The 23,839-nt window shown below is 38.4% G+C and overlaps 1 protein-coding gene across 4 annotated transcripts in view; it reads right to left on the reverse strand.

The window, feature by feature from the left end:
* LOC149236222 (plant/protein (DUF810)) overlaps positions 1-23,839 on the reverse strand; it is a 371,664-nt gene that overhangs the window by 229,962 nt on the left and 117,863 nt on the right. For all 4 annotated transcript variants that reach the window (XM_089372334.1, XM_089372336.1, XM_089372335.1 and 1 more), the window contains 3 exons: positions 19,601-19,831; positions 18,775-18,855; positions 17,065-17,157 (listed from right to left, as the gene is read on the reverse strand). In XM_089372334.1, coding sequence (XP_089228460.1) covers positions 17,065-17,157; positions 18,775-18,855; positions 19,601-19,831 — 405 coding nt within the window. The remainder of the gene's footprint in view (positions 1-17,064; positions 17,158-18,774; positions 18,856-19,600; positions 19,832-23,839) is intronic.

A 23,839-nucleotide genomic window follows, 5' to 3' on the forward strand; every position in this document is an offset into this window, starting at 1 on the left:
CCTCCTGTGCATAGAAGTCAAAAAACCCACCATCGTTGTGCTCACCACCATTGTCTGACCTCAAGACCCAAATCTTCCTACCTGTCTATTTTTCCACAAGAGCTTTGAACTCTGTAAAGCGACTAAAGACCTCACCCTTGGTCTTCAAGAAATATATCCACGTCCTCCTAGAGTAGTCATCAATGAATATAACATTATACTCATAACCACCCAAAGACACATGAGACATACGGCCACTAACATCAGTATGGATCAAGTCTAGTATACTTGTAGATTTGTTGTCGCTCGCTGGGAATGGGAACTTTGAGTACTTTCCCAAAGCACACCCTTTGTAGACCTCATAATGCTCAACATTGAAATCAGGAACTCCAGCAGTGATCTCCCTTAGTACTCTCAAAGCTCCATGATGCATATGCGCCATCCTCCGGTGCCATAACTCGCACAAGTCTCTATTGGTGGTGGTACTAGTCTGATATCTACCAGATGTGCTACCCACCAATGCTCCTGCCGGCTGCAAACTAAACATGTATAGTTTCCCAGATAGGACTCCAATCACTTTCGCCGAAGCAATGGAAACTCCCCTGGCATGCATCAATACCTACCCTCCTGAGAAAGTGACGTCAAACCCCTTCTCCTCCATAGCAGACACTGAAATCAAGTTCTTCTTCATCCCCGGAACATACAAAACATCCATGACCCTCAAAGGAGGCAAAGACTCCCTCTCAAAGGTCACAGTCCCCACACCAACAACTCTCACAGTGCGGTCATCTCCTAGTACAATCTCAATATCAAGTGCCTTCGCTGTAAGCTCTAAAAAGAACTCCCATGCACCTATCAAATGGCGGAAAGCCCCGTTGTTTATGTACCACACATCAGATGATGTACTCCAACTAGATGTAGAAGTAATAAATGCAAAGACCTAGTCAAATTGTGAAGCAAACTGCTCCACCTCTATTGAAGCTATAGTACCCTTCTTCCCCTTGTTCTTCCTCTTAGGACATGTAGCATCATAGTGTCTTATCTTCTGACATGCCCAACATTTAACTTTAGACATATCTTTCTTCTTCTTCTTCTTCTTCTCCTTTCCCTTAGCCCCATCTGATGAGGCCCCTTTCTTGGCCTTCCCTTTGTTCTTCCCCCTGGCTATCAAGGCTACATTCTCGTCATCTACTATCTTCAACCCACCACTGCCAGTCTTCTGTATCTCATGCTACACAAAATCATCCCAGAATTTGTCCTATTGGGAAGATCATCCTTAGAGGTAACAACATCTCCAAAGACCTCCCAAGATGTAGGAAGTCCCACTACAACTATCCTGACTAACTCTATGGGTGCAATTGCCTCACCAATAGCAGTCAAATCATCACTTCCCTATTTGACCCTGCCAAGATAATGAACTACACTTTCAGCCTTTGTCATCCTAATGTTCTTCAATTGTTCTTTGATTACCATCTTTCTGCTCTCATTGGTACTCTGATAGAGAGTGGTTAGAGTCGTCCACATCTTATATGCATATGTGTTTCCTCTCACCTGAGAAACCTCGTGATCCTTCAAACTATCCATCAAAATCCCTTTTGCCTTTGCATTATTTTTTGTGAATTTAGCAAGTTCATCTGCAGCAGTGGGAGGTACAACCACTTGCCGCACTATGTCCCAAATTGTTGCCTCCTCAAACAATGTATGAATTTTGTCCTTCCAAACGGCATAGTTGGATATCTCATCCAGTCTGTCCTCTATCCTTAAGAACATGGCCATGACTACTGTCCAAAATTTACAAAACCAAGAAAATGGAGAAATGAACTTTCCAGCACACCTTGTTGTCCCAAAAGTTCAGTCTATGTGAAATTTCACCTTGCTGTCCCAAAATATCAATTTGTTATCCAAATTGAGTTTGTTGTCCAAAAATTCAGTTTGTTGTCCAAACCACTGTTTGTTATCCCAAACTACTATCTGTTGTTCAAACTGCAATTTTTAGCCTCTAGCTCTAATACCGTGTTGAAATTTGATGACTAAAAAAGTTACCTGCAATCCCAACCCGGTTTTAATTTCACCCTATCACTCCCATTCAGTTAAATGCCCTTTCCCATAAACATATATTCAACATATAGAATTCTGGAAATGAAATTTTCAGATTAAAACACATGGGACTGTCAACACATTCTGAAAATAAATATGGACATAAACATACTAGCAGCAACACACATAAAAATACACAGATTTTTGGTCAACTTAGACCTAGGTGAAACCCCTTCAATCTTCTCAAGGAAAAACTTGTTAGAGAGCTCTTCAAATTTATTTATCTTTCAAGTTCAGGAAAATACATTTGCAGACAAAACAAAATAGCAAAATACAACTTATCTCTTCAGCGCAAAACTCCTTGAAAACCATGCCCACTTTGTTTAAATTCTCGTGCCCACCTGAAGCTGAAAATATGTACTGTACAGATATGACTATAATGATTGTACTGTACGTATTCCATACAGATTGTACAAATTTTTTTCAAAAAAAATCAAAAACTTCTCTCAAACAGCATGCAACTCACAGCACTAAATGGTGTCCGTACTGTAGCTTTTGTTGTCTTCTATGCCTCGATTTTCGTGCTCATCTTTGCCCAAAAATCACTCCTTCAGCTTCCTTCAACAAATTTTTCCTTCAGAACTTTTATCCAACTCTCAGCCTCCTTTTTCCAATCTACTCATGAAAAATGAATGCAATCTCTCTTTTCTTTCCCCCCTTTTGTTTCCCTAAATGACTTTTGGGTAACCCTAAGATCTAATGGCTCAGATTCATTTATTAGATCAAGGGATGAGAATAAATGTGCATTTAATTCTCATTTTCTATTTTTTAACTCACCCATTAAATAAAGTACCCACATTGTACTTTATGTCTAAAGTCACTTTTCACTTTATAATTTAACATTGACTTTACCACTTGTAAAGTCACTTTCACTTTATAAAGTCACACTTAGGAAAAGAATTATTTTGGATACTTTTCCCTAGGTATAAACTAACCCATGGGAAACCACTTCTCCAAGGTACATTAAAAATCAACAGCTCTAGCAGGAAAAGGCAAAGCGAAGAAGGGTCCCAATAAGGGATAAGGCTCGAAGGGAGAGAAGAAGAAGGACTAATCAAAGGTCAAATGTTTTGGTTGCGGTCAACATGGTCACTATGTCAGTCAATGTCTGAACTAGAAGGAGGACAGGAAGGGGAAGAATACTGCAGCTTCAACTAACATTGAGGATTTGTTTTCCACGCATATGATAGGGGTTAGATACTACTTCTCGAGTGTAACAATTCCTCCCACATTTACTTGCTTTTCCAACCTCTCTAGGGTAAACATGAGTTGAGTATTACTATGACATGACCCAACCTCCAAGTGCCAATTATGGAAGTGGGTCCTACTAACCTGAACACATATTGCCACCCTTCAGGGTCACCAAATCATTCAGGAATCTAACAACCACCCCCGGTGATCAATCCCTGAGTTGGAACTTCTTTTCACAAGCTTTACCTCCCAACCACACCCTTAAAAACGGTGCATGCGATTGGAAGGCTCCAACCGCGCCCATAAGCCCCCCTGCATGCGGTTATGACCGAAATAATCCAATTTTGTGCATGCGCTCGCAAGATTTGTGCCACTTTTTCAGGGCTGGCCTACATGGCTTTGCCCAAAATTGTCTAGAACTTTCCAAACTCAAGTCTCATGTGATAACAAGTCTAAAAAATCAATACTAGAGCTAGGTCTTGCTCAAAACACGCCAGTCACATAATGGACATTTCATCAAACCACTCGCACTGCCATTTGCTCTAGAGACTTCATCAAAAGTCACTTGATGGGATCAAGATGATCGTCAAGATGATCTTAGCCATTGATTGAGATGAGATCATGGCCGTTGATTGCTCAACAAGATATTATAAGAGCAAGTCGATGGGGTTGGAGAGAGACAATCGAGCAATTCAACTTAACCAGTTGTAGAGATAGCAAGGGCCAAGTTGAAGCAGAGGGAAACACCAGCAACAAGGATTTCAGCATGGATTTGAGAGGATATTTCTAGAGAGGATTTCTACATATTTTCTAATGTTACAATGGAAGGAAAGGATGTCAATTTTATCTGCAGAAGAGGAGGTCAATTTAGCAGTGCGAGTTGGCTAGTTAGACAATGCAAGTCGCTGAGGAACTTGTTTCAGCAAGCCAGTGTTGAATCTATCACCCGGAGGCAGAGCGATTGGGCCAAGAGCAGTGTTGGAGGCAATTTGACTTGCAGGAAGTGATTACCAGAGGTACAAATTTTCCAAAGCATACGGTGCGCATTTCTAGCATGCAATGCGAATAACTGGGAGTGTGAGTTTAAGGAAGAGGCCAAATCAATTTGCAAAGGAGATTGCGTCTCCAAACTATTTTTCTAGTGGAGATTATTATTTGTCGGAGCTTTGCCATCATCAGGGAAGTAGATCATTGTACTTTTAAGTTATTGAAGAATTAATAATATAAACCCTCATCTACTACACTGGTTATACCCATAGTAGGGTTTTTCCACGAACTATTTGTTGAAAAATGCGTAACTAGGTTCAGTCTTCATAAGTATGAAATGTATTCTTGTAAATATAAAATGAAAAAGAAATTATTATAATTGATGGAGCATGGGTTTCATGCTCTAGTTCTTTTATTTTATAGGTCAAGCACCCATTGAGTGCTTCTAGGTGTGTCCTAGTTATAAGAGTCATTGTCATATATGGACGACCCTATGTGCACATTGTAAATTGTAAAAGAAAAATTATTTTGTCTTCAAAGTGGAAAAATACCTCCAAGATCAAGTTGGCCTAAGGAGTTGTCTACATGAAGAGCCACGTCCACTCTTGAGGAAGCCTATATATAAGAGGAACTCATCCTCCATTTGGATCACTCACTCACTCATCTCTCATGCAAAGAAGTAGAAGAAGGAGAAGTCGAAGATGGAGTGGGAAGAAGAGGAAGACAGAGAAGTCGAAGTTTTGGGTCTTATCTATTTTTCTAGGAAGAACAAAGTCAGGGTTTTTGCGGTGGGATCCTCTAGGGTTCGATTTTGGAAGAAGAGGAAGGAAAGGCAAGTGAAGGTCTCTTAGGGCATCTTACGAGCCCTAGGACTCAAGTCAAGTAAAGCGAAGTCAAGAGGAAGGCTACTAGAGGGGGATTTAAGTCTCCCAGAGAAGCAGCAACAGTTACTGGGGAGCAAAATTTCGAATCTACTGGGAGGTCGAAGATCTTGCAGCAGGAGGTCGTGGTAAACTTGATCTTGGAGGATATTTGTTTGATTCTAGGTCATGGTATTCGTCAATTGAAATATTTGAAAGATAAGAAGAGATTTTTGGGTTTTCCTCTCAAGAGGAGGGGTTTTGGCCCTGGCTTGCAGCCTACATATTGTGTCACTTTTCTTATTGTTTTTGGGAGTTGTTTGATGTATTGCACATTGGAATAATAACAGACAAAGAAAATAAGTTAAAGGTAACACAAAGAGTTATCAAGTTAAGAGAATTAACGTATTCATTGCCCTACTGAATTCTCAACATGGTATCGGAGCTCTGGATCTCTAAGGGCATCATAAAGATCTCCTGTACTATGAAGAAGTTCATCAAGAAGATTGCAAGCCATCTCAAGAAAGGTATCAAAGAAGCATGGAGTTTCTTATTCTCTTCCAAGAAGGTATTATTCAAAGAAAGGGATGAAGGTCTCTTCTCGATTCTCTGTGGGACATTCAAAGACGAAGACATCTAGGTAATTGATAGTGGTGCATCAAGGCACATGACTGGTCACTCCAATCAATTCAAGACTTTATCAAAAGGGAAATTTGCTTACTCTGTGGAACTTGGAGACAACAGAAGCTATCTGGTGAAAGGCATTGGATCAACTTCCATAAAACTCGAAGATGGAAGCAACATCCACCTCAACAACATTCTATTTGTTCCAGGTTTGCACAAAATTTTACCTTCTATTTCAAGTTTAGAAGACAAAGGAGATAGAGTAGCCTTAATTGATGGAAAAGTAGTTGTTTGGGGAAAAGGCTCAAGCATAGATCAAGCAAAAGTTAGTGGTATTCGAGAAGGAAGGCTTTACATATTAATATCTCCTGTAAACCAAGCCCTAGTTCACATTGAGATTAGTCCATGTAAACTTTGGCATCAAACGTTTGGTCATCTACATTTGAAAATACTTCCAACTTTAAGTTCCATAGTAGATGGAATATCGAATTTGAAGGAGGATCATGAAGGTGTTTGCAAGGGATGTGCATTGGGCAAGAATACCAAGAGACCATTTGGAAGCGGTGCTTCGTGGTCGAAATAAATCTTGGATCTCATTCACTCTGATGTGTGTGGCCCTATGACTCCAAAATCTCTTGGAGGCCATCTATACTATGTCACATTCATAGATGATCAGTCGAGAAAACCCTGGGTTTACTTAATGAAAACCAAGGATGAAGTATTTACAAAATTTCAATAATTCAACGTTGAAGTGGAGAACCTTACAGAAAGAAGAATCAAGATACTAACATCTAATAATGGAGACACACCCAGTGAAGAGACACGCCCACTCTGGACAGGCAAACCACTATATAAAGGCATTTGACCTCCTCCACAAGAGCACCATTCAACCATCACACAAGAAGATAGGTTGTGGGCATCCAAGTGAAGGAAAAGAGTAAGAAGGACAAAAAGAAGAAGGATGAATATCTATCTCTAGCTCACATTTCTCTCTCTCTAAGATTTCGCATGTGTGACTTTTCTAGGCAGCAATTTCTAGACAAGCCAAATTTCTGAGAAGTTTTATGGGCAGGCCAAAACTCTGGGTAGCATATTTTGGGCAGATCTGAGAAGGCTGAAAATTGAAGGGGTGAAGTTTCACTTGGTTTGACTTGACTTGAGGGCTAGAGGCCAGGTTTGACCATAGCTTATTGATTTTTTGATGTCATAATTGAATAGTCGCATTAAATGTATCTGTTGTTGAACTGAAGAGCCTCTCTAAGAAAAAGGTTGTTGAGTTCTTCCCTCAAGTGGGTTTTCCCAAGGTAAATCTTGTGTTCTCTTTTGTGCATTGTGATCTCTATTGTCTTTATGGTTTATGGTTGAATTTCTTAAGTGTAATTGCTTAATGATAAATTGGAATTGTTAAAAGATCTATATCATTAGAAGCAATTACCAATAGTTCAAAAATATTGTGCTTGTATCTATTGCACTTGAGAAATCAACAAGGATGGCCTCTGAGTCTATGTAAGAATGCACATGGGGTAAACCTCTTCATTAGGATTCTTTTTATAATCTTCATTAAGCCTAAATCCCTAATCCTAATCTCCCTTCTAAAAGATCTTGGACATCAATGGTTGAGATGATTTCTGAGTCACTTAAATAACTAAATTATTTATCCTTAGAAAATGACTGAATAGTCCACAATAAATAATTGACTTTAATTATTGTACTTTTCCTAAGTTAGGAAAGAAGACATAAATCTCTTACTCCACCAAGCAAACACCTAAAGAGGCAATAAATCATTTTCCACATGTTAAGACACCAAACCTATGCAAAATACCTTCTAAAGCTACTATAAGCTTCAAGACTCCCTATTAGCAAGGAAGGGATTCTCCACCACCCCTATAGCTTATCTCGGTACTTCACAAACTTCCGTTTCACTATAGACTTCGTGAGAATATCTGCCACCAACTCCTTTGTTGAAATGCATTGCAATCTAACAACACCTCTCTAGCCCCTATCTTTGATGAAGTGATATATGATCTCGATATGCTTGGACCTGTCATGAAACACGGTTTTCTCAGAGAGCATAATGCAACTTTGATTATCACATTGAATCACCATTGGCCCCATCCCAAAGACCAAATAATCCTGAAAGCATCTTGTGAAGCCATATTGCCTCACAACTTGCCATACTTTTCGTCATGTACTCAGCGTTCGTTGAACTAAGTGCCACCGACTGTTGCTTCTTGCTATACCACGAGATCATGGTTGATCCCAAGCGAAAACAACATCCAAACATGGACTTTCTATTCACAGCACTCCCAAATCAATCAAAATTTGCATACCCCTATAGCTCCACTCCACCAACTCTGACATATCTAAAGTCCAGAGTCCATTGTACCCCGTAGGTACCTTAGCACATGCTTCGTTGCCACCCAATGAACTGTCTCAGCTCCACCCTAAACTAGTTGAGTGTACTCACAACAAAACATATATCCAGCCTAGTGTTGACCAGATACATCAAGTACCATATCAACTGCCTATACAGTGTGGGATCCACCAACTTTCCTTCAGAAGCACTCAACTTCTTCAGGTTAGTGATCATTGGTGTAGACATAGGCCTGCAATACTCCATTTTGAACCTCCTCAAGATCTCAACTGCATACTTGCCCTACCCAAGGAAAATATCTCTTGGGTGTTGCCACACATCCAATCCCAAAAAGTAGTGCTTCAAGTCGATGTCCTTTATCTCGAACTCTGAAGCAAGATACTTCTTGCACACCCCTATGAGCTTCTTTGATCCTATTAAGAAGCAGGTTGCAAGGAGTGACAACCCCCCCCCTTCGAAGCGCGTTATGGGAGCAACCCTAGGAGCTCATTCCCAATTAGCCGTCATTTGGGAGCAAACTTTGGGAGTGCGTTGCTGCCAAAAAAATTCGCTCCCTCCTTAATGCTTTCACAGGTGGTTAAGATTCTCAACCCTACCAATGTTGGCAATGAATGGTAATGTTAAATTCTTAAAGTAAAACTGACATTTCCTTTATCTTTCATTTTCATCCATTTACTTAAATTTTTAACATTACCATGAAATGACTCAGGATGTTTGAGAGTGGTTTCGACCTCATTGGATTTCATATGGAGAAACTAGATTTTTAGATATCACTCGAAATCCAGCAAACTTAATGGTTTTCAGGATTTCAAGATTTAGGGGATTGCAATGTTTCCAATTGATTATGTCATGCGTGAGGGTATGAGATTGGCATTTGATCAAGAGCATGAAGCCCTTTAAGTACCTTGATGTTGGTGTCATTAATTGTTGAACTTCATTGATGTTGGTGGTTTTGCTTGTTGAACTCCTCTACCATGGCCTTAACTAAAATGTACCTTTCACTCAAAGGAAAATAATTGGTTAGGCATGCTAAGCTTTTTCTACCATATTATAAGGTTAAGGAGATGAACCCTTCACTCAAACCAAAATCATTGGTTAGGCATGTTAAATTTTTTCAATTTCTACCATATTATAAGGTTAAGCAATCCAAGTCTGAAGACTTTGAGCTAGATGATGTTTATGTAGCTCTTGTTGATGATCCCATTTCTAGTAGTGTTGAATCAATGATGAGTTTCATGAGTGATCATCACAGTTTCCCCAACAACTGCAAGTTCATCATGAGCCAACTAGATCCTCGTGAGATAAGATATTACAGTCTTTGATATGTTCATCATGATGCTATTTAATTTCTCCCGCAACACCATCTTCCTATTTTCATTTGTACTTTGATAAAGACCGGTCAGCGCTACCCACATTCGACATCATGTGCCCTTCCTTGATATGTGAGGAATTATGTGATCCCTCACACCATCCAAAATTATACACCTTGCTTTCATATCCTTGAGATTATGCTTCACTGCAAGGTTTGGATCTGAAGGAACTTGAATGTTTGTGTTCACAAGATCTCACAAACCATTCATTTTTAGAATCATAGTAATTTGTTCCTTCCAGGGACTAAAGTTAACGACCCCATCCAACCTATCTTCATATCACAAACTACTCAATGATGCCATCTTCACAAATCAACCTTGGCCACAAAACCTCAACTGCAAAATTAAAAAGAATTCTCTTGTCATAAAGAGATGAAACTCACTACTGAAAACCCTAGAGATCTCGGATCTCTCTCTCAGAATTATCTAGAAAGCTTTGATACCATGTTAAATCTCTGAATAACAAGCCAAATTTATTTTCTCATGGCAATTATTTTTTCGCATCAATTTATTTAATAGCCAAACAAATTCTGAATTACCAAAAAATAAATTCATTGGTATTTTAACCTCTAGAAATATATGCATAGGAAAATAAAAATTCGGAGAGATCAATCACACATTAGAACAAATAAATAATTTTCCCACAACAATTCTCCATCATTTATTCATTTAGAAAATTAGGGTTTCGAACCCATCGAGAATTACAAGGAAAAATACAATAACTAGAACCTGTAACTCGGCCCCCACTAGATGAGTTCGGCCCAAGGAATTCGACCACCTAGAAATTGGCCTCTGAAGGAATTTGGTCCAGAGAAATTTGGCCCAATCAACCTGTTAGTGAATCGACCCTGCGCCTTCCCTAATAGTTGCCATTGTGCCTTAGGAAATTCAGCATCCAACAAATCAAATTCTCCAAATCAAATCCACCTCCTCTTCAACAACTCGGCCTCCCAGAATTCTCCTGTACTTCTCCTTTGCACTTCAGTCTACTCAGCGACTCGCATTAAAGAAAATCGCTCTCTTCTTGTGTCTCCTCCCTTATGTCCTCACCTCTTCCTTAGGCTTCCTTTTATAATGTTCATTAAGCCCAAATTCCTAACCCTAATCTTCCTTCTAGAAGATTTTGGAGAGCAATGGTTGAGATGATTTCTAAGTCACTTAAATAATTATTTTATTTATCCTTAGAAAATGACTTAATAGTCCATAATAAATAATTGACTTTAATTATTGTACTTTTCCTAAATTAGACTTATTAAAGAAAACATAAATCACTTACTCCTCTTCAACAACTCGACTTCCCAGATTCACCCTTGAATTCTCCTGTACTTCTCCTTTGCACTTCAGTCTACTCAACCACTCACACTATAGAAAATTGCTTTCTCTTCTTGTGTCTCCTCCCTTATGTCTTCACCACTTCCTTAGGCTTCATTTTATAATGTTCATTCAGCCCAAATTCCTAACCCTAATCTTCCTTCTAGAAGATTTTGGAGAGCAATGGTTGAGACGATTTCTAAGTCACTTAAATAATTAAATTATTTATCCTTAGAAAATGACTTAATAGTCCATAATAATTAATTGACTTTAATTATTGTACTTTTCCTAAATTAGACTTATTAAAGAAAACATAAATCACTTACTCCACCAAGAAATCACCTAAAGAGGCAACAAATCATCTTCCACATGCTAAGACACCAAGCCTACGCAGAACACCTTCTGAAGCTACTGTAAGCTTCAATAGTTAATAGAATGAACATTAAGTGATGGTGCTAAAGTAAATACCAAATTATAACGGTCAATAAAATAATAGGAATAGGCATTAATAAAGTCACTTTAGGTTATTTTATGCTTTATTTCACTTTAGTGTTTTTCTCGGTTTATCCCACATTCATAGAGTGGATTGACTCAACTAGCTTGTAGCTAAGAAACTTTTCACTTTTTCATTATTAATGCAATATTGGTTTTCTTTACATGTTCGTGTTATCATTATAGCAAAAAATATCAAGGGGTAGAAAAATCTTGATTGTAGTCACATGGTTGTTAGAGACCTCGTTGCAAAGTTTGGAACATGGCCATAATGCTTTCCATCATTTTGGTCTAAAACAACTGTTGTTGTTGTGCAAGGTTTTCCATGTAGAGTTGGTTCTACTATTATCAATCTACCGGGATTTGAGTAATGTAGGCAGTGTTATTGCTCAAACTAGCAGGGGTCCTAGGCGAGGATCATATACTAGGTGAAGGGGCAACAATGGAGCGATAGCCCAATGTCACCTTAGCTAAGGCTCCCTGCTCTTTATGGACTTTCATCAATGGGAGGAATCACAATGACGAATGGATCAATGATCGGATAAGGAGTGATTCCTAAAGCCTATTCACAAGAGAGACTCAATTAAATAGCTTGCTTGAGAAGCAAGGTGATGGGCTCTCTAAGAAGGGCTATGAGAATACCTTGGCCTAGGGTTAGAGGATATGCCTTGACAAGGGGCTTCCTAGACTTAAGGTTCCTTATGGAGAAATGGATTCTACGTAGTCCTTGTGGAATTTGAATTATAAAGTTGCGGGACCACAGAGAACCCAGGTGGACCTAAACTAGGTCAAGGGTATGGAGTTGATCGCCCAAAGAGGGGCTTGACCTAATTAGGGAAGAGAATAGGATCACAAAACTAATTTTCTTTGAAAATTTGAATGCAATGATCCAAGTGAGGACACCAACCCAAAATCATCGTAGGGAGAGAAATGGTCCTCGAGCTAGGGCTTGCGATGTCTCGAGATTCCACTATTCGATCATGCCCAAATTTGTAGACCAATTTTCAAGGTGTTTGGGTGGCTAAAAAAGATTTCATGTGATGCAAATTTCCTGTCATGCCCTAGGAGACATTTTGGGTTAGGCCTAGAATTGGGAAAAGTTTAGAAAAAGAGGGAAATTTGACCACCAAAGGGATACGAGGATTAGTGCCTTATTGCTTGGGCTTAATGGAGTCAAGATACACATAGATCGAGAATTTTGTGTGCTAAGGAGCCATAATTGATCTTCACTAGCCTCTCCAAGGGCAGCAACTAGGTCAATATGGATTTATACTTAAAATTTGTCAAAGAGATGAAGTTTCGAGGTCTTTCAACCTAAGAGGTGCCTCTAGGAACATTCACCCACTCTCTTCAAGTACAACGCATGCATTAAATCACTTATTCAAGGTTCCCAGAAGAATTTCGCATTTACTTTAACCCATACAATAATAATGATAATCATAACATGTAGTAAACCAGTAAAATAACAAGAATAGCATCAAAATTCGACTTACATGAGAGAGGCAGTGTATCCATTCATCAACTTTGCATTAGAAAGAAGCTCCAAAGACAATGGAGAAAATCCAAACATCATAGTGCATCAAGAAAGCTCCAGAAGTTAACCCAACAAGAAGTGTGAAAATCTCTCAAAAGATACTAATCTAATCCAAGTGATGATGATTAGAATGAATCACCTCACTTCAATTTATACAATTACTAATGAGTTTGATTTGCCTAATCACACCTAATCAAGCCCCAAATAATAAAATAATTTGCAATAACAACATTCCTTGGTGACAAGCCCACCAAGATAGCTCAATAACATAATAATAAGCCTCTCAAGAGGGTCGAATGATTAATACAGTTAGTCGTTGGGCCTTTGAGGAAGCCTAATGAAGTTCAGAGTGTGCCATGATGTGAGAATGGACCTCAAACATAGTGGAAAAGGGGTTGGCCCTTTGTTTCCAAGCAAATCCTTGTGGTTCCCCCAAGTGGGTGTGAGGGGAACAAGGACATCCTCATGGGTTTCCAAGTGGATCAAAAATGCTTGTAAACCATCTATAAGGGCTAGGATGATGTCATAAGCCCTCATCCGAACCCTGAAGCTTTTGCCAAGTGTATGGTGCAAGCGTGGAGCTAGTTGGGCATGGTGAACCAAGTGCATCATCTGATCCAAAAGGTGGAACACGAACAATCAATGAGTGGTGTTGGGGATCCATGAAGTAGTCTCTGCTATGGTGGAGGCCCATGGCTCTCAAAGCTCACCCTACAAGTGCCAATGTAGACCTCTGGAGGGCTAGGACCCCATATAGGGAGACCAAGCCCCAAATGGAGACCCACCTGCAATTCTGCATAAAGATCCAATGTATCCCCTTGCCCTTCAATACAACAAATCATTAGAATAATCAAGTAAAAAAGCTTACAAGTCATGGAATCAATGGGGCATTTCACGGTGGCATGCCCTTCCATAATAGGCTTTAGCATGTACAAGTGTCTCCAAGCACAATAGGAGGATTAATCAAGGACCCTATTAGGTGGTTTCAAAATTTAAAGGGGGTGGCATGTCCATGGTACATCCTTCAAGTGGTAGGTGGCCAACGATATAGTAATGAAAAAGAGTGGGGATCAAGGGAATCATCCAGACCACATGTCATGGTACAAGGGTAGCTACAATAAGGGAAGCCCACACCTGGGTATATAAGTGTAAGAGGGAACAAATCGTGGTACATGAGTTACCTCGGCCTTTGTTTTTCGACCCTTCTTCACATGCCTTTTACCTTTGATTGATTTTTTTCCATAACTGCTTGGGGCTCCAAGGGATGAGAGCATGTTGTGTAATATATAGTAGTGGACACCCCCTTAAGGTAGAGTATTTCATCGCCCACCAGAGGTTGGGACAATCATGGGTTCCTTAATGATGGAGGGGGCTCATCTAGGGCCCATAGGAATGAGGGTGATGGCCATGGATATGGGGTAGAGCTCATGTTTGGCTTTTTCCCATGTGCTAAATTTGTATGTCTCAACCATCTTTTGCATTTTTTGGTACATTTCTTGTTGAGATTGGCCACATTATGCTTTTTTTTTCTTTTTAGCTACATCAACCTCCAGGCATCGTTCCAGGCCCGACCCAAGGTGTGGATGAGGGGAGAGGGAGGCTAACCCTATGTGGACCCAGTGGACACATGTGGACCCTGATGGTAAAAGAGATGAATAGGGCTAAAATGAGGGGAAGGGAGTGATGTATATGGTGTCGGGAAGTGAACCATGCAACCAAAATTGGAATTTCCCATGCAATGCTAACCCTAAAGCTAATGGCTAGTAAAGGAGATCCCACGAGACTAGGATACAATGCTGACCATGAAATCGGGCAGTGAAGACAAGAGTACGAACCTAGCCCACTCTTTTCGCCAAATCCCCCCACCAATCCATGCCCTAAAGTGCCCATGACAAGTAAGGAAAATTACTCAACTATACCAATTCATTTCTTTCGGTAGTTATCAAAACCCTTCCCGTTTTATTAAATTGGGAGTTTTCAAACCACCTGTTATTATTATTCCACTACTTACTGAAACCCTCCTGTTTTAACTTAGCTCTGCGCTTTGAAAGCTCATGGGTTTGAACCCCTCATGAATCGAACACACAACCTCATGTGTTCTGTCAAATTGACATGCCGTTGAATTTGTCCATGCTGCTCAGCTTCAATCTTTTTTGGATTTGCCTGTTGGATCACATTTCCAAAGCAAAACATGTCATTGAATTCATCCATCCTGCTCAGCTCCAATCATTTTTGGATTTGCCTGTTGGATCACATTTCCGAAGCAAAACATACCTTCGGGGTCGAGAGGCGCACTTTCAAACATACAATCATCACAAGTGGGCGAGGAACCACATGGCTAGCTCAGGGGGCGGAGGTAATGGCACATCAAGCTATTTGGTGGCAAGGGGCTGCTGGCTGCCGATTGAGGACCATCTAGGAGAAAAAAAAATCTCCTATATATACTACCCACAGGTGGTGGGTAACACGGAGTATAGCCACCGATAGTATTTGGAGGAATTGCACAGACACATTGTGATAGTCGACATCAGATGAAAAGTTTATCACTTTCAAGCCAAAAACTATAACCTGTAGATTACAAGGGTGAAATGGAAATAAAACTACAGGAATGGGTGAAAACAAACTAGTGATGTCGCCAGTTGTAAATAGGAATTAACATATACAATAAAGTTGCAAAAATATTGAAAAGAAAAACAGAGGTGTGTAAGTGATAATTTTATCATTGTCACTCTGAATTTGGTACATCTTGAGGTACTCCATTTATCCAAATTGTAACCTCTTGTTATCATGACTGTCAAATTTCAAAACTTCAAATTTTATTTTCTTATCAAATCCTACCAACGACCTTGATTGATCATTTGAAACATAAGACCTAGGTCTTCCTCTACTTGAGGTCAACAAGTTTCTTGATGATGTGTTTATTTGTATTGTTGTATCCATTATTTTCTCTAGTAAATCATACTCGAGGTCCAATAAACCATTCTTGCTGTTGAATCACTGATCTCTTTTATTAAGGGGTCAATTTCCTTGGAGACTTCATCTTTTATTGATTAACTTTTGGCACTAAGTTTTTAAGTTATAAGGCAGTTTGTCCTTTTTGTGTGAGTGCTGGTAAGTATGCTTGTATGCTCCACATTTAATTACTGAGAACACGCAGGCTTTCAAAAATTTAAACCCTTTAAAACTAATATTAATACTCAAAGAATTTCACTCTGAAGTATGCTTGTATGCTCCACACTTAATTACTGAGAACACGCAGGCTTTCAAAAATTTAAACCCTTTAAAACTAATATTAATACTCAAAGAATTTCACTCTGAAATTTTAGTTCTGCGTCGAGGACTTTTATGTGGCTGGGTTCCATTCTGCAGCTGGGTCGCCTCTGGTCATGGTTAGTTCATGCCTACCCATAGGCCATGTGGCATATTGGAAACTAGGAGTTGAAACTTGGAAATTAAAACTAAGCCACTGAAAGTAGATCATTGTAGTAGATATTAAATAGAAATTTAGGGATGAGATAAATAGCCTAATTTACTATAAGAAGTGTATTTATTATGATCATAGATGATGTTGCAGTTATGAACTAGCATTATACATCAATTTTTTAATGGAGAGGAGAATGATAGTGAAAAGCAGTCTTTAAAACTCCCTACATACACTACTCCATCTATGCCTATCTAGGTCTACCACAAATCTCTTCTACAGCAGCTCAATTTCGATACAATGTGGCTGATATCACTGGGCCCACTTGAAGTTACACCTACCTCCACACTCGATCCTTAAATTTATTCCTTTCTTTCATAAAAGTTCTTTTCATTTCTACAATAGTAAGCTATCCTTTAACCTAGAGGGTTAGCTCAATTGGTCGAGACCCATCATTAAAGCACCTTTGCTATTGAGAGGTCACGGATTCAATTCTCTCGACACTCTCGGGGTCAGGCTCCGTGGTTGAGCCAGCAGGAAGTGATCCCCTCAGGTAGATCTGCCTAGTACAAATATTCAGTGGACATAGTGGTCATCAATCTCTGGGATTCATGAACCACATAGAAATAAAAAATAGTAAGCTATCGTTCAAGGAATTTAAGTTGTATAGTGTTGTTTCAGTCTTTATAGTGATCCTATAATGCAGGACCATAATATTAAAATAATAATATGAATCTTAAGGCCATATGATCTAAACAGATGTAAAACTTAGCATAAATCAGTATACAGAATTAAGATGGAAAGGTGGCAATTCAAATACTAACTCTTTCATACGCAGCTTTGATGGAAGACAAGATGTAATCTTCTGTCTGTTTGGAAACAGCAGCCATCTCTGAGGTCGATGTCATTCTCGCAACCTGCAGGCACCAAAGCAATATACTAATTTGCTAACTTCCTGACATAAGGCAACAAGAAGAACCTTGTTTATGTAGGCTTCTAATTTTCCCTTCCATATATAAACATAAAGGCATGCATCAAATCCAAAATCATAGAAAAAGACACGAAAACCTGTAAGCATTCAGAAAGGCAAATGCAGATTCTCTGTAGTCAAAAGACATGAATGCTAACACTAGTTACAAAATGTTTCCCCCAGAATGGACTTACATGGAAATAAGTGAAGAAAAGGGTCAGGAAGAGACTAACATACATATTTCACTCTCTTTTCATGACCGAAGCAAAATGGATCTCTCTTTTCAGACTCTTTATCATACCCAAAGAACACAAAACTCTCGAAATTATTTTAATTTTCTTTCTTTTAGAACTATGTTGTTAATATTAGACATATTTTTCAACAAAAGAAGAAAAGAAAAAGTTTATTTTGATATTGTACGCAGTTAAATTGAATAAATCAATATATCAACATATTCATATCGAAGTACTAAATACAAAAGATAGGATGTGTGCATTTAACTTCAACACCAGAAGTATCCATACAATAAAAGATCACTATGAAAAGCCATTTTAGGTTTGCAATACCATAGCAAGCAGCACTGGAGTATAGATAAGATGAGATCATTTTTTTAACGTCCATGAATGACAAAAAGAATAGGTCAATAGGACTCACAAACTACAAACTGGCAAAATATAGAAATGGCACCAAAATAGTATAATGTGAACAACAGTTTGAGGAGAAACATGACCAAACAGACTAATCTCAGATGACAGAAAGACAAAAAATACGTAGTTTATCTGCATGACTTTCAAAGGTAAAGTTGGCACCAACCCTCCTAAACCTAGGTATGACACAAGAAAGCTGTAAAGAAAATTTATTCAATTTCTTTTCAGCCAGCCTTCAAGAAATACATGCAATTCTGATTCCTTAGCACCTCAAGGAGAAGACTTCCTAAAAGAATCCAGTTACCAATGCTGTCAAAAACAAATTCTTCAAAGGAGAAAGGAGGTTCGGGTGGTGTTTGGGAGGAGGGGGCGCATATGTCAAAAAATAAACTGTAAATGTTGTTTCTGTAGACAAAAAGTATTTCTTGGGTAGGTTTAGGCCCCAGTTTCAGGATATCATTGAAAGAGGGAAAGCAGCATTTCAATTAAGAGACAATTTTATTCAACATGCATACAAAGTTTATAGAACATTTTCTATGATGTAAAAAACAAAGGAGAAATTCACTAATTGATTAGGAAAGAGTTCCTCCTCCTTATGAAAGAAAAAGCTACAGGGAACAGTGAAATAATGTACTCATATACAAACTATGGCATGTACAAGATTAACTAGTTGAAATATGACAATCTGCATCCATGATTGGAGAACAAAAAATTAGTCAGTTAAATGAGAAACGTGTTTTACTTGCATATTTTCTTGTGTTTCCTGAGACAACATAAACAGATACATGTTTCTATAATTTTATTTCAGCAATGCATATTTTCGTTTGTTTTGAATTTTTTGAAGATATATAATACATGGACTTCTTAATCCTAATCCAAAAAAGGTATCATATTCATGAATATAGAAGCAAGCTCACCCCTGTCTGATCAGACTCTTCCGCTATGAGTCTCCCAGAAACCATTGCTGCTGTGACTATACCTTCCATGATATTTGATCCCTGGGACATCCATTTTCAAAAACTTCAGATTGAGAAAGTAGACACAATTATAGCTATAGTGAATAGCTCAAAGTACAAACTATACAGAAAGCCAGAAAAGAAAGCCGCACAATTGATAAGCAAGTTCTTTGAAGACTTATATCAACTACCACAAACAAGCTAGCAATATGACAGTTAAAACTTAAGGGCCTTGCTTAACCAAAACAAATAGCACAAATTCAAAATCATGTTGAAGCCAACAATGAGCACCAGAAAGAACAAAACACGATAGATAAATAAATAAATAAATATTGAAATTTTGCCAAGAATTGCTTCTTAGCTAAAATGCAGTCTATGGTGTCATTGTTTATGCGGTTTGTTTTGTGCTGGGCCATAACAGTAGTTCCACAGAAGCATGTCCAGGTTCTTATAAGTTATAAACTTATATACGACACCCAAGTAATCACGAGGTCAATTCCATAGTACAATCTTCACATAGTTTCATTGAGTGAAGCTAATCAACCATAACATAAATTCAGTGACTTCTCAGCATCTATCTATTTATAAAGTATCATCTGAATCTGGGATGCTAAGAAAACCACCATACGAGGTAACTAGCAAAATACAATTAATATAAAATCATGGATGTATGAGAGTAAAAACTACAAAATCCAGAGAACAGAGTACGGTTCCACTCCAAAAATGCATGACAGAAATTTGGTCACCGGTCATTTTAGCTTAATTTTCATTTTCTAGTTCAACTAACCTCGTGAAAGTGTGTATGATAGTCTCCAAGCCGTTTATCAGTCCATTTCTTGATTGGAATAAGAATAGCCTCTACAAAAGATAGTTCTTTGTGCCCATCGCCATTTTCCACTGAACAACAAAGACTTTTCAAGTACTGTCTTTCTTGAGCACTACGCTGTCCATCAAGTGCTATTCTCTTCATCTGCTGGGTTGCATGTCGTAGAAGGTCTGATTCACCTGTCAAAACAAACTATACACCCCACAGATTTATAAGAGCATTCTGGATGGGTGAGATCCTTAAATATGAAACCAAGGAAACAGAAAGACAGTATTGAATCTTATTCGCATTTTCATTGGTAAAAGAAAGTATCCTTAACTATGTCTGTAAAATGAGAAATGAATGACTTACATCCTTAGCCAGATAATGGCATTTTTTATATATTCTTTAAATATGTAGACTTTTGATGATATCATTTATATTGAAATAAGAATACAACCACTTCTAGACAAATATTCTGACCCCACAGAACTAGTGAATTTTAAGCTGTTCTACATTTCAATTTATTCAGAAAATGTATTATCACCAATAGATTGCAATCACTGCATACAGTAGTATCAATTCAGAACCATTTTTCCCTTCAAATAAAAATACAAGCCCACAGAAAAAGAAATGAAATGAAAATACATCAATATCAACAGATGACCAAAAATTAATCAATGAGCTTAGAAAGTACAACCTGTCAAAATTAGTGGTAAAAGAGTGCAAAAGTCATCTTCCAAGAATACAAAAGAAAACCTAGAGCTAAAGAACAAGAAGATCCTGAATCTAGAAGCCAATATACTTGTACGACACATAAAAATTTACCTTAACGTTTACATAAATTAAAATATAGTAACTCCAGGTTAAATGGTCAAATCTTGGCAACCTTTGTTATGCAGATTCCCTAGTCAGACAATACTTCAAAGCTTGACCTTTCAGACCTCTCTCCCTCTGCAATAGTGTTTACAAAATGTTCTCCACGTTGATAGCCCTGTTACCCATCCATATGTGAGGTTAACCCTAGGAGAAAGTTTTTCACCTATGATGCAAATTTTCAGCTAGCGGCCCCTACCATGATCCACAGACAGCCAGCCTCAGATGCCTCTCACCCATTCTTCAGTCAAAACATTCATTTGTCTAGCCTATTCATTTGATGAAGTGGGGACATGTATTGTGAGGTGCATTAACCATTTTTGCAGGCAAGTACTTTCAATTAATGTTTTTGACATTCTAGTATGTATCATGGGCTGAAATTGGATTATAGACCATGATACTTAGGGTGTATACTTGTTTCCTTATCTCACCTTGGTGGTTATCATTTTCTCCCAGTCCAATATGACCTTCCTTAAGAGTCTTTTTTCACTGTCTAGGAGGGGCACAAACAGGAGGCTCTGATGACGGTAGTGTGTCCATGGTATTCACTCTTAACACTTGCCATGTTTCCCTTGTTTCGTTATCCCATATTTTGATTAATTGCTGTCAGTCGCTCATACTGCTTTCATATATTCCTCATCTTATCAGATAAAGGGGCTGAAGTGCCCGAGGTTGATGCAGTTGTTAGAAAAAAACATAAGCCAAATGTTAAAATGCAAAAGAATTGTAAAGCAAATCAAAAGCCAAATTAGCTTGAGCTCTACCCCTTCTTATATAGCCACTTCCCCTAGAGTTCCATCCATATTTTATGGATATCAAAATAAAAGGAACTTTCAAAGAACATCCCAAGCTCGATGAAGCAATGAACTTCCCATCATTAAAGGGGGGTTAAATCATCTTTAAATGATAATCAATGAAGCTTGTTAAACAAGCCAATTAAAGAAAAGAAAAAGGTAAATCGGGTCTTGGAAAAACAAATGCGAGGGAAGGTAATTCAAGCAGCTAAGCACTCCCTTTAAAAGGTGTTCATGGATGATAATTTTACATAATCTAATACAAGACTATGACACCTTTCATGAAGTAAACCCCTGACCATAACACCTACCACATTGAACCCTCTCATCAGAAAGGCTCGGCCTAGGAACTATTCCTCCCCTTAAAGTTGGAAGCACCTAATAGGGACCTATGATAACTCTCCCATACCTAAATCTGGAAACTTCTATATAGTCATAAGCTAGTAAGACATTTGATGATGATACTTGTGTGAAGTAATTTGATGACTTTGACATTAAATATGGTCCACCTTGATGTTCTTATAGTTCTTGCACCCATGATGTTGATCTCACTTGATTCCTTGAGTCCTTGATGGAGGATCTTGGCGCACAAACGACGAGACCCTTCTCCAACTTCAGGACCTTGGATGTTGACTTTTTGGGCATGGACAATGCTTGGTGAGCAAGTGTACCCTTGAGATGATACGATGCCCTGAGGCTGGCATTGTACCATATTGATGAACATCGTTCTTCTATTGATGATGATTGATGATGATGGTGTGAGACCTCTTTGAAAGGGAGATTGCACCTTCTTCCATGATGACATCATGCCTCAACTTGATGATATCACCCATATGCTACATTTGACTTGATGATCCCCCTTCCACATTTGGGGAAGTGTCTTATGGTTGTGCTTGAGTGGTTTCCCTTTTCTTGTCATTGATCAAATTAGCATATAATAGAATAATTACACTAGAATAGTTTGCAACTTCTTCATTTCTTGCAATCTAAATTTTTTCCCTTCATTGTAACCATCTAATGCAATCTAGTTCCATTTCCATTTCACTGAAGAAATTCAATTAGATTTCATTTTCGCAAAGAGTAATTAACCTCCTGCCATTTGTTGGTTGAATAGACTAATTAGGGACCCTTTCCCTCCTATGAACTCTTAGTCTTGGGTTTGGAGAAATTGGTAAACACTTGACTTGCTAAATCGGGTTGGGTTACCCAACGTTGGATATACTTGCAAGTGGATTTCTTATGAATATCCAAGGAGCGTACGGAGCCTTAGCTTCCTCCTTTGGATCTCCCAACAATTTTCCTTAACCCAATGACGATAACGCTTGAAGGAAAACCTAAGCATTAGATTAGTCTTGATCTTTTGCAATCATCATTGAAACTAACTTCATCTCAAGTGGCAATCTAATTTAATCTGAAACAAACCAAGACACACTCCAAAACATTTTGATATCAACAATCTTATACTTGGACATTTGTCTTTGCTTTCAAAGTTATGTCATTTATATTTTCAAGGCATGCCCTTTTCAAGTACTTTGCTATTCACACAATTGTCTTGGATACCTATCCAATCCTCAAAGAGTGTCGATCCATTCCCTATCTTGGATTTTCTTATCCTCAAGGAAATCACAGATGCTTATCCAATCCTTCATCCACCATTCACTCTCCATGGTCTTCACTTAGATGTATGGTTGTTAGTCATGGCCTAGTGCATGACACATGAAGAAGAGAGTACAAATGTGATGTTTATCATCACATCCTCTCAACCAGAGTGTAGATCCCTATTCCCACTTGATTTAGGAAATAGATCCTTTCTCCTTTACAAATATTAAGGAGACTTCATACTCCCTCTAAAGCATAGAGGAGATTCTTTCACTTCCTTTCAATTGGGAAGTCATAACCACAAGTTCTCTAGTTTGTTTCCATAAGTGTATCAACTACCTATTCTTCATGGGGATAATTGCATGGCTCCTTCTTTCCTTTGTATCTCATCATATTGAGCTTTCTTTCTTCCTGGATGTTGTAGAGCCATCTTTTCTGTTCAATATTGTGATAGGATTCAGGCCATCATATTGTATCAACTACCTATTCTTCATGGGGATAATTGCATGGCTCCTTCTTTCCTTTGTATCTCATCATATTGAGCTTTCTTTCTTTCTGGATGTTGTAGAGCCATCTTTTCTGTTCAATATTGTGACAGGATTCAGGCCATCAATCTTGTATATCACTTTCCTCTAGTCATCATTAATGAAGGCATTATATTGAGCCTTATCAAACTTCAAGCTAGTCATAGCTCCCTCTAAACATGAAAGTGATCTTTGTTGATGTAGGAACATGAACATCAGGTTATCTTCTTACACTGCTACCTTTTAATCCCAAGATGATGATATAAACATCTTGACTACATAATCCTTCAAGGATTGTCAAAACCATTTACTCAATCCATATGTTCTTTGAATCGAGTTCAACATCAACAGTAGATCTTGCCTCAAATGTGATTACGCATTTCTGCAATATTGTTAAGTTATGGTATGTTCTATGCTTATAACAATTT

This window comes from Pinus tabuliformis, chromosome 8 (genome assembly GCF_031772625.1).
Source record: "Pinus tabuliformis cultivar Carrire ecotype Pingquan chromosome 8, CPIR1, whole genome shotgun sequence".
NCBI classification, from domain to species: domain Eukaryota; kingdom Viridiplantae; phylum Streptophyta; class Pinopsida; order Pinales; family Pinaceae; genus Pinus; species Pinus tabuliformis.